This window comes from Pelophylax lessonae, assembly GCF_965119305.1.
Source record: "Pelophylax lessonae genome assembly, chromosome: 12".
NCBI classification, from domain to species: Eukaryota; Metazoa; Chordata; class Amphibia; order Anura; family Ranidae; genus Pelophylax; species Pelophylax lessonae.
In genome coordinates, this window is record NC_138779.1 from 37,117,368 (window position 1) to 37,130,099 (window position 12,732).

The 12,732-nt window shown below is 43.2% G+C and overlaps 1 protein-coding gene across 1 annotated transcript in view; it reads left to right on the forward strand.

Moving 5' to 3' along the window:
• LOC309568838 (uncharacterized protein) overlaps positions 1-12,732 on the forward strand; it is a gene marked incomplete at both ends in the record, with an annotated part of 45,030 nt that overhangs the window by 9,808 nt on the left and 22,490 nt on the right. Inside the window, 2 exons of the mRNA XM_082274623.1 lie at positions 5,629-5,703; positions 11,064-11,147. Coding sequence (XP_082130749.1) covers positions 5,629-5,703; positions 11,064-11,147 — 159 coding nt within the window. The remainder of the gene's footprint in view (positions 1-5,628; positions 5,704-11,063; positions 11,148-12,732) is intronic.

The window sequence follows — 12,732 nt, forward strand, 5'->3', positions numbered from 1 at the left end:
TTAATTTTATGTACTCGATAAAGATAGATATTATATCAGGTAAAAAACTGAATTTTTGTAAAATTCCTTTCTCTGAGTCCTCCGACAGTCGCCGCCACCTCTAAGTCATCACTGTTGGGTATTATCCTCTGCTCCGCAGGAGTAGCTAGGCATATAGACTTAGTTAAAAACAAAAGGCATTTGCATATACACACCCATGGGGGCTGTCCCATCTGGTCAATACCCCCCTGCAGTGACCACTCCCAACTCAGTTTTAATCTGCCTAGCGTCAGGAGTAGTTAGGCTGAGACTGTAACCCCAGCACAGGGAAGCCTATCTAATCCTTTTTTATTTGATTTTCTTTTGAAAATGTCAGTTTTCTCTTACTTTACTAGCTGTTTATTTTGTCAGCTTTAGTTGTACACATCACAATTTTTCTAGGTAAATATATTTCCTAAAGGTGCTTTTGACCTGAAATTTTCGCCGCCTATTGGTAACAACCCGTGCAATCCATACATACAAAGAAACCAAAACAAATAAGTTCAGAAACGAAGTTATGTGTAATAAAATGGAATGACCCAGGGAAAATGTATTGCACACGCGAACTGTAATGTATTTAATACTTTTGTACACAATTCTTTGTTGGTAATGACAGCTTCAAGACGCCTCCTGTATGGAGAAACTAGTCACATGCATTGTCAGGTGTGATTTTGGCCCATTCTTCCACAAAGTCTTCAAATCTTGAAGGTTCCATGGGCCTCTTCTATGAACTCTGATCTTTAGTTTTTTCCATAGATTTTCTATTTGAATCAAGTCAGATGATTGGCTGGGCCATTCTAGCAGCTTTATTTTCTTTCTTTGAAACTAATTGAGGGTTTCCTTGGCTTTGTGTTTGGGATCATTGTCTTGCAGAAATGTCCGCCCTTTTTTCATCTTCATCATCCTGGTAGATGGCAGCAGATTTTTATCAATAATGTCTTGGTAGATTTTTCCATTCATCCTTCCTTCAATGACATGAAGTTTGCCAGTACCGTATGCTGAAAAAAGCCCCACACCATGATGTTCCCACCTCCAAACTTCACTGTTAGTATGGGGGGTGTTTTTGGGATGATGTGCCATTTGACCTCCAAACGCGTGGAGAAGAGACGCCTGAGAGGGGACATGATGGCTATTTATAAATACTTCAATGGTGATCTCAGCATAGAAAAAAAAGCTATTCAGTCGCAAGGATTGCATGAGGACTCGAGGACATACAATGTGATTAGAGGAGAATCGTTTTAACCTCAGGCAACGCAGGGGGTTCTTTACTGTTAGGGCTACAAGATTGTGAAATTCTCTACCACAAGAGGTGGTTTCTGCGGGTAGTATGGTGGCTTTCAAAAGACTCTTAGACGTACATCTCAAGGATCAGAACATTCAGGGGTATGAGAGATGATTACGGCCACACACACCTACACAGGTTGAACTGGATGGACTATTGTCTTTATTCAACCTCAACTATGTATGTAACATGGTGTGTATTATGGCATCCGAAGAGTTCAGTTTTGGTCTCATCTGACCAGACTATATTCTCCAAGTATTTCACAGGTTTTATAAATGTTGTGCAGCAAACTTTAAACAAGCTTCAACATGCTTTTTCTTCAGCAATGGAGTCTTGCGTGGTGAGCATGGATACAGGCCATGGCCGTGGAGTGCATTACTGCTACTGTACCTGCTAATTCCAGGTCTTTCTGAAGCTTTCCACTTGTGGTCCTTGACTCTTGGACAACTCTTCTGATTAATTCTTTTCACTCCTCTGTCAGAAACCCTGCAAGGAGCACCTGGTCGTGGCCGTTTTTTGGGTGAAATTATGTTCTTTCCACTCCTGGATCATGGCCCCAACTGAATGTTCCTTTACTGGAACATTCAGAAGTTTAGAAATCCTTCTGTATCAATTTCCATCAGTATGTTTTGCAGCAATAAAGTTGTGAAGGTCTTGAGAGAGCTCTTTGCTTTTACACATCATGAGAGGTTTCTTTTGTGACACCTTGGTAATGAGACCCCCTCATTACCTTTCATAGGCTGTCAGTTGAGACTGAACCAGCTGATATTATTATTTGCACAGACAAGGGTCAGGATTGCTTTCTAATTACTGTTCGAATCCAGTTAATGTCTTGGTTTTCTATGCCTTTTTTTTTTTTTTTTTTTTTTTTCCTGTGTCATTGCATTTTTTTTTTTTTTTTTTATACACATAACTTCATTTCTGAACATATTTGTTTTGGTTTCCTTGTATGTATGGATTGCACGGGTTGTTATCGACATATGGTGAGAATTTAATGTCAATGTCACCTTACCTAGAAAAAAATGGTGCCGTATTCAATACTTATTTTACCCGCTGTATATAAAGTATGTGTGCGTGCGTGTGTGTGTATATATGTATGTATATATGTATGTGTGTATATATATATATATATATATATATATATATATATATATATATATATATATATATATATATATATATATATATATATATATATATATATATATCTCTTTTTTTTTTTTTTTATAAAGTACTCTTGTGGAGGGATCTGGGGGTCTAAAATACCCCAAACCCCTCCTCTGCACTTAAAGCATTCAAAACGCCAAGTTTGGCTGTTTTTGAATGCTGTAATTTTTTTTTTTATTTGGCGCTGAGTACCCGGAAGTGATGTCATGACATCACTTCTGGGTTTTTATATGGAGACCCGATCAGAGCTGAATGCGGCTTTGATCGGGTCTTCTCTTCGGCGGCTGTGCGGGCTGGTTGCCCGGGTCTCCCAGTGGGACGGGAGACCCGGGTGAGCCACGGAAGGCGGCGGGAGGGGGGGGACGTCCCCTCCCGCTCCTTGTAATGACAGCCGAGTGGCTTCTCAGCCGCATCAGTTGTCATTACATGACAGCCGACAGTCAGCTATGGACGCCGGTACCGGGGTGATGCCTCTAGCTGCAGGCATCACTCCGGTACAGCACTTTCCAAATATCGGCAATATTGGTAACCTCAGGGGCCGATTCCGATATATCGGGGAAAGTGCATATCGGCCCTCTTTGCCAATCGGTCGATCCCCAAATAAATATATAATGTAAATATAATTTCCTATTACTGCCAGGCATGCAGGACTTTGCTGCTTCTGCTAGTGTACTAGTTCAGGTCAACTAACGGCACTGGCAATTAACAAACTGCCCTCTACTATTGTCCCAGTGCAATTCAAAAAGACATCCACTACTCTCATAGAGCTTCACAGCTGTGGGCACTCCAGGTGCCATCTTTGAGAGTCCATCCATGCTTGGTGTAACACCGTACAAGAGACAGGCTGCACACAGATGTCGCCTCTTTCCATCACTTGTATTCAGGTGGATGATGCATGATGTAAGGTCCTGCCCAGAAACTGCCCTCTGACAACTTTCATCCTCCTGGGCTGAATCCTAGAGGGCTCTCCACCGCTGCCTCTTGAGGGGTAGATGCAATCCAGCTGTTAACATAAGAACCCAGAAAGTTGCTTTTAGCCTCTCAGGTACAAGAACCACTGGGCTACTGTTTGGGCAGAACCCTTAGCACTAGTTTGTTAGCTGTCAATGTCCTTGCAGTGTAGCTCGCAGACTGAGGAACCATGAGTATCACCACTTGGAATCTAATGTATATTGAACTATCAATAAGGAGTTGCAACATTATGTGAGATTAAAGGGATATTAAAGTGGAACTTTAGTCAGAAAATGAAGTCCTGCTAGATGACTTCAGGCTGGCCCCTTTTTAGTCTATACTGTTTAAAATCTCCCCCTGCTCCGCACATGCTTAGTTGCTCTCTCTTTTTAGGCACTGCTGACAGCCCTAAAGTGGAATTAAGCACTCCTATCCTTTACAGCCAATGAAGCTGCTTCTGTTTGATCTGCAACTTCCTTGGTGCTGCACATCAGTTATGACACCAGACATTTGATGGTTTGACAGTTTGGTTGAGGACAAAAGCAAATGTGACAGTTAGCAATCCTGGCATTCCAGAAATGTAACTGTTTTTTGAAGCTGTTAAAATCAATGGATTAGGGACCTGTGTCTCTTTGAGAATTCAGGAAGAGGGAGCAGCAGTGCTGCAGCCGGGGACTGCACTGGAGCATGAGAGGAGAGGATTGGAAGAATGGTTTGCACTAGTAAAAAGCCATAGTATGTTCTATAGGTGTAGTAACAATAGGCAGTTGTGGCTCTACAGTATTATGCAGCTATTTGGGGAAAAAACAGATACTTTGGCTAAACCCTTCCACTATATTGTCAAAAGTATTGGGACACCTACCTTTTACACGCACATGAATTTTAATGGCATCCCAGTTTTAGACCGTAGGGTTCAATATTGAGTTGGCCCACCCTTTGCAACTAAAACAGCTTCAACTCTCCTGGGAAGGCTGTCCACAAGGTTTAGGAGTTTGTCTATGGGAGTGTTTGACCATTCTTCCAAAAGCAAATTTTTGAGGTCAGGCATTTAATGTTGATTGAGCAGGCCTTTGCTCTAATTCATCCCAAAGGCATTTTTTTGGGTTGAGGTCAGGACTCTGTGCAGGCCAGTTAAGTTCCTCCACCCCAAACTCACTCATCCAGGTCTTTGGACCTTGCTTTGTGCACTGGTCCAAAATCATTTGGTGAAGGGAGATTCTGGTGTGGGGTTGTTTTTCAGGGGTTGGGCTTGGCCCCTTAGTTCCAGTGAAGGAACTCTGAAGACGATGGCATACCAAGACATTTTGGACAATTTCATGCTCCCAACTTGACTGTTCCTGACCTCAACCCGATAAAACACCATGAGATGAATTTGAGTGGAGCCTGCGAGCCAGGCCTTCTTGTCTTACATCAGTGCTTGACCTCACAAATGCGCTTCTGTAACAAGCAAGCAATCAAACATTCCCATAGACACACTCCTAAACCTTGTGGACAGCCTTCCCAGAAAAGTTGAAGCTGGTACAGCTGCAAAAGGTGGGCCAACTCAATATTGAACCCTACGGACTAAGACTGGGGTGCCATTAAAGTTCATGCACATGTAAAGGCAGGCGTCTCAATACTTTTGGTAATCTAGTTTATATGAATAATCTAAGGTTGTGTTTTTTGCTTTTTGTTTTCCTGACCTCCTGCTAGTTTTGCTTATGGCTCCTTATCTCATACGTGGATTAGAAAGCATGCCTAGAGGTATATCAAAGATGCCCCCTTGCACACAATCCATTCGCCACATTCTGCTCTCCCTCATTCACACCTGAGCATTTTTTTGCTTGATTTCCAAAGCACGCCAACGCTCAGGTTGACGAATCCCATTATTTTCAATTGGCGCATTCACACCTGATCGCTGTGCCGCTTGATGCCTAAAGTACATGGACCTCTCTTTGGAAGAGTGGTGCTGTTTGACCCCATAGACTTTTATGGGAGCACCTGGAAAACACGTTTACATACGTTTTTCAGGCACTTCCGTATACAGTCTATGGGGTCAAAAATACACGACTCTGCTCCTGTACTACAAGTGGCAAAACACACAGGGAAAAGAAAAACCTCTAAAATTGCCTGCCTCATGTGAATGGGGCCTTCTAAGACTGTCCTTTTATTTTGAGGCTCTAGGACACCTCCCCTTTCCTACTATGACATCATTTTTGTGTCTGTCGCAGGTGTTCCTGGGATTTTTAAGCAAGAACCTGATGGTAATGCGGGGGAAGCAGACAATGAGGACCATGAAAATATAAGTAAGTGTATCTTCCCTTTCTGTCACGTGGTAAAGAAAAGTGTTAAGTGTATTGTTTTCGGTGTCCCTGCTGGCAAAATCGCTCTGATCTATTTCCCCTGGAGATCAATGTCACTGGGGAGTCCATCTTTTTCTTTTCTTTGTAATTGGAATGAGAATAAAGGTGGTGGGGGGGGGGGGGTTAAAGTGGGTGATTCTGGGCGTCCAGAATTTTCTGAGCCCGACTGCACGAATTTCCAAAATGTTGAAGGGGAGGTGACTCTCTACCCAAGACCATTTCCCCTGGACAGTGGCTTCCTCCAGAACAGCTCTCCAGCTGGAGACACTGGCATCTGTAGTCCCTACCTTCCAGGTCACTGGAAGAAAGATTTTTGGTCAACAACCACCAATTCAGACTCTGAGGTACTCTTGGTAGCAGAGATATGAACCAGTCCAAGGACTTAATTTTTCTGTTCCACTCAAACAGAAGGTTGTTCCGCAAGGGTCTGGCATGGAATTGAGCAAAGGGAATTGCCTCGAATGTGGACACCATCTTCCCCAGTTACATTATGTATACACAGATATCTCAGCCCTACTATAGACCAAACCTGACCCCTCAGGTCTGAGACCCTTCTTGCTGGCAACAATATTTTTGCCTTCACCATGTCGACAAGAAGCCCCAGGTATTCCAGATGCTGGACTGGCTGTAATGCTGACTTTGCTAAGTTTAGTATCCAACCCAGAGGTTCCAAAAATTGTACCGTCTGAACAATATTTCGGCTTAGAGCCGACGACAATCGATCTATTAGTAATGGATCATCCAGCTATCCTATTACAGATATCCGTCGGGACCTTAGAACAGCCAATACTGGAGCTAGGATCTTTGTGAACACTCTTGGAGCTGTGGCCAACCCGAAGTGCAGGGCCACAAACGGGAAATTATGGTTTTTCAATCGCAAAACGAAGGAACCTTGAGTCTGAAATATAGGCACATGAAGATATGCATCCTTAATGTCTATGGATGCTAGAAATTCCTCTCCCTGCAGGGAGGCTACGACTGAACAAATTGATTCCATGCGGAAAGAAGGAATGTTCAGAAACTGATTCCGCGCCTTGAGATCCAAAATAGGTCTCGCATCCTCGTTTGGTTTGGGGATTATGAATAGGTTTGCGTAAAAACCCTTGAACCTTTTCGTTTTCTGGAACCTCGGTTATCACCCTCTGAGCTCTCAGCTGGTCCAACGCCTGAAAGAGAGATCTTTCATTTAGGGGATCTGTTGGTATACTTGACCTCCCAAACCAAGGATGCTGGAACACCCAAAATTCCAGCTTGTATCCCTGTGAAATGGTGCAGACAACCCAGTTGTCTTGAATTAACTCCACCTATGCCCCTAAGAACTGCAGGAGTTCACTGCGTGGGCGCCCCTTCACTGAGGGGGCTTAGAGGAAGACTTGGCTGATCTCTGGGTCCAGGGCTTTTTTTCTGACCTTGCCCCAAAGGCTATGGTCCGGATGCAGACGGTTGAGTCCGTCGCCACTGCCTGGCATTGGAAGCACTGGTATTATGAGTGGTGGGGATCTTAAAGGGAAGGACGTCTGCTCGCCAGTCCCGTTTCCTGAACTGTCGGGATGCATTCTCGGATAAGGGCCTGGTATGGATTTGGAGGCTGGGATCCCAATGCTTTTTTTTTTTTTTTTTTTGCATTGCTAACATTGCACACACTTTACCTTGAAGCACATATCAGATCAGTTAAGATGGTGATCCAACTTGGATGCGACTTCCATTCACTTCTATGGGCTGAAATCGCACCGAAGTCGGACCAAAGTAGTACAGGAACCCTTTCCATAGTAGGGTCGACACTAGTCGGACCAGTTAAGACGGCTCTCATAGGGAATCTTTGTTTTTTTACATGTCCTGCGACTTGTGCTCTCAAAGTCAGAGCGCATGTCGCACCAGTATGAACCGGACCTTTGAGGTTGATTTTCTGAAACTGCAGACTGCAAACTCTAGTGAAGCTGTGCATGGTCGCCAATCGGCTTCTAACTTCACCTTGTTCAATTAAACATTGACAAAAACATGGATACTGGTTTCTATGCAGAGCTGCACCAGATTTTGCACTCTCCAGTTTTAGTAAACCCCTAGATGTCTTAATAATGTCCTCTGAGTAATAATTTTAGCTTTAGAACCTTTTGCATGCTGTGAAGTAGACCAAAATTTGACAATCCTATATAAGCCTAAACGTGTTTGTAGTTTCAAAATGTGTGTTCAGTCAATCTAAAGCCTCGTACACACGCATCGATAGTTGGCCGTGAATTTTCTGCCAACGTCCGATCGGCCGATTTTCGGCTTGTTAGTATGATGTTTTCGACAACCGACTCCGACTTTTCGGCCAAACAAAATCTGGTGTGCAGGCTATAAAATTTTTGTTGGCCGTCAACAGAACGGCCGATTTTTTTTCCGTCGGTCAGTACAGATTTCGGCAGACAAAAATCTGATGAGAAAGACTGGGCATGCTCAGAGAAGAAAAAACACACGGAAAGTAAACCAGCACATGACATCACTCACTTCTGAAGTTGGTTTTTGTTGGCCGAGAAAATTCGTGTGCAGTCTAGAGCACATTTCAACCAACACAACAACACTGGACAAAAGACGGCCGATCGGTTGGCCGATAATCGTTGCGTGTGTACGAGGCATAAGTGTGCAGCTTCCACTGGTGATCCTGTCAGGACGGTCTTTTTTTCAGGCACTTGTTTTGGTGGATAACGGTCTCCCAGTCATGCTTCTGTGCTGTCACTGTCACATGCATGTTCGGTGGAGACTACAAATGGCCATACTGACGCACATTGTGCAAGCAGGGGCCCATTGTTGTCATTTTTAGGAAGCTGGTCTAGACCAATAATGTGCAGCTGAGGCTGCGAGAGTGCATATTGACAGGAAGTGGCTAAAAGAGTCAAGCAATCAGCAGCAGCAGCGCTGAAATGCAAAACCAAATAAAAAAGGCGACCACAGTATCGTGATGTACATTTGTTTATGGTATGCAGTGCTTTTAGTAAGAAAAATCTTTCAGTTTGGGATTTACACCTACTCTTATGTACTTAAAGTGGTTTTAAAATCAGGAGGTTTTTTATTTTAGTGCATTCTATGCATTAAGAGAAAAAAAAATTTCTGTGTGCATCAGTCCCTCTAATATTTACCTGAGCTCATCTCGGCTGCCTGAGACTCATTGGCTGAGATGGTAGCACCGCACCTTTTTGGCTCCCACTGCTGTCAATCAAATTCAGTGAGCCAATTAGGAGAGAAAGGGAGCCGGGCCGTGGCTCCGTGTCGGAATGGACACAGGGAGCTGCGGCTCGGCTCAGGTGCCCCCATAGCAAGCTGCTTGCTGTGGGGGCAATCAGCAGGAGGGAGGGGCCAGGAGAGCCGAAGAGAAGGATCTGGGCTGCTCTGTGCAAAAACATTCAGTGACAATATGTGCTGCGCTAGAAGATATGATTAGATGGTATAAAGTGACATAGTGCAAAAATTATATAAATAAATAAGTAGTGACTGATATATTATGGGTATTATCCAATATATAAAAATAATCAAGTCCATGCAGAAAAAAAACTATATCCAAAATCCACTGTGAAGTGATGTAGTGAATAAAAAGTAAAATTCAAAAAAGCCACAAGAAATCCCAGTAGTAGTTACATCCACAAGGTATCTTGATCGATAAAACCACCAGCGTGCAGATCACCGTGTGATTAAAGAGGTTAGCAGCACGCCCCTGATGACGTCAAGCGTATGACGAAACCGGTCGGGTGAGTCGGACGTGACGATACCACGCCCCCAACAGCCGGCTTGCTCGTGGTTCCATACCGCAGGAGATGTTCGCTCCCTCCGAGGTGTTGCTTTACTAAATTGTATGCTCTCGATACTCGTCTAACGTGAGTTTGATACCATTTTTTTTCAATAAACGAGAATTATTTACGGAATTACGCTATGTCCCTGTTGTTATCTCTCTTATATGCATTATATGGATTCCTACTCTGAGTCGGTGAGGTGACACCCTGTGGCCATATTTGGTATTTCAACCTTAAAGCTTCTTTTTAAGCGGAGTTCCGGGCACAAAAACTTTTTTTTTTTTTTTTTTTGTGCCCGTCCGCTAGTTCAGCCTAACCTGAAAAGGAATTGGATAGTTAGATTTTTTTTTTTTTTTAAAAACTCACCTTGTAATTGACGATCGTAAATACTCACCTCAGGGTACTTCCTCCCTCGGAGCCGCGGCTCACCCTGTCACTTCCTGCGCTGCGATGATTCCTGGGAGCTAAACGTCATCGCTCCCAGGAATCAATGCGACGTCACCGGCCCCGCTCGTCACTTCCGGGCGACGCCGCATTCCCCTGCTAAACAGCTTCTGGGCATGCCCAGAAGCTGTTTAGGAATGCGGCGTCGCACCGGAAGTGACGAAAGGGGCCGGTGCGGCGCATTCTGGGAGAAGAAGACGCGGAAGAAGACGCAGAAGAGGACCGCGCCGGCTTCAGCTGCCCACAAGAAAGATGGAAACGCTGTGGAAGAAATTTTATAAGTAAGTATTTCTTCTAAAAGGTAAGTGCGAACCGGGACAGATCAGAGGCTAGCCATTGTGGAATGTGCTAGCCCTGACTGTCCCGGGGGTGTGTTCATTAAAAAATGACATCTGTGCCCGGAACTCCGCTTTTAAAGCTTGATTTGAGTGACCCACTCAATTTGGTAAGCTGCTAACCTCTTAAATCACACCGTGATCTGCACGCTGGTGGTTTTATCTATCAAGATACCTTGTGGATGTATCTACTACTGGGATTTCTTGTGGCTTTTTTGAATTTTGAATTGTACTTTTTATTCACTACATCACTTCACAGTGGATTTTGGATATAGTTTTATTTCTGCATGGACTTGATTATTTTTATATATTGGATAATACCCATAATATAAGATATCAGTCACTATTTATTTATATAATTTTTGCACTATGTCACTTCATACCATCTAATCATATCTTCTAGCGCAGCACATATTGTCACTGAATGTTATGTGGGGATTTTGTCTATGATTCCTATGTGCAGCAGCTGGTCTTTTCAAATAATTTTTTCATCATTTATTGGCGTGGAAATTTACACTTATTTATCAATGTGCAAAAACATTACACAGAGCATGCAAGTATAACATGTTTGTTTTTTTATTTTTATACTAAAAAAAAAAAAAAGAGACTTTACAATCACTTTAAGCAGATTGATTTATAAGGCTCACAATGGCAAAACTCACTACTTTTCTTCATGGAAAATCCACTCTTTTGGACCCCTAATGTCTAGAAATAAATGGGAGATTTGGGTCCTAATCATGGCATTGTGTTTATCCCATAGTCCCTGTGATTGTGAAACAAGAAGAACCTGAGCCAGGTAGAAATAACCACAATGAAGGAACGCAACCTGCTCACCGAAGTGCAAGTAAATGTTGCTTTTTTAATATATTGATTAAAATGTCGATGTGAAGTATGTTATCCTTTTTAGGGCTCAAGCACATGGGCATAATAAAATGCTGCCCTCTAAGCAAGACCCAAGTAAAATGCACGTAATGGTTTGTAATGTGCTTCGGAAGGGACTTGCAGACGTCTGTAAAACTCTTCTTCCACTAGCTCAGTTGTCAAACCCCAAAATGCTATTACTATTTTTTTTTTTTTTTTTTTTTTTGCTCGTAGACTTTTTTTTTTTTTTCTTACAGCATGTAGATTTGGCGCTTTTATTCTTTGAAGAGCTCCCTGCTCCTGACAGAGGTGTGCACGCTGGCTTTATTCTGAGTATTTTGCTTTGGCAGGTTTTGGGGATCCCATTGACAGTCTAATTGATGTAGCTCTTTTGCTGGTGGTGTTGAGGAGAAGAAGGTTGAGGGAGTTGGAGGAGAAAAGATCCAGGCGTCGTTATCGGGCACATCCTTTGACATCGCAACGGCTGACAAATACTCTATTTGACACAATATACAGAGACCTTCGCAAATATCCCAAAAAGTTTTTTAACTTCACCCAGATGTCTGTCTCCACTTTTGATGCACTGCTTGAGATCCTGCGACCACGACTTTCCCGTTCGGGTACCAACATATGGAGGAGCGTGCCTGCTGAAGAGCGACTATTGGTCACACTCAGGTAGGTTCTGATCATAGCGTGAATGTAAACTGTATGTATCCTTCATGTGTTGATAGCGTATAGTTGCACAGTATACTGTATTGTAAGGTATAGCATATAGTGTGTATACAGACAGATCTGCTATAATGTTATGACCACTCACCAGAACCTGTCAGGCATGGATGCCACTAGACCTCTGAAGGTATGTTGAGGTATCTGGAACCAAGCCTTTCAGTCCTGTAAGTTACATGGTGAGACTTCCATTGATTGGACATGTTGTTCCAGCACATCCCACAGATACTCATTTGGACTGCGATATGAAGAATACATGCTGTACCATTCTTGAATTCATCAGACAAGACCACCTTCTTCCATTGCTCTGTGGTCCAGTTTTGATGATCATGTGTCACTTTTTGGCTGTGGACACAAATCAGCATGAGCACTCCGATTGGTTCACGGCTGCACAGCCCTATAAACAACAACCTGCGATGCTTTGTGTGTTCTGACACCTTTCTATCAGAACCAGCATGAACTCTTTCATCAGTTTGAACTACATTAGCATCTCAGTTGGATTAGACTACTCAGGCCAGCCTTCGCTTCCCATGTGCATCAACGAAACATAACCAACCATAACCTTGTTGCCAGTTTTTTTTTCTTTCCTTGGACCACTTTTGGTTGGTCCTGACCACTGCAGACTGGGGACATCCCACAAGAGCTTCAGTTTGGGAGATGCTCTGACCCAGTTGTCAAACCCTTACAAGTTGCTTGTAGCCCAAGGTGCTCAAATCCTTACACTTGCCTCATTTGTCCTGCTTTCAACACACCAACTTCAAGAACAACATGTTCACTTGCTGCCTAATATCTCACCCACTTTTCATTAATGAGGTTATCATCATTATTCACTTTACCCGTCA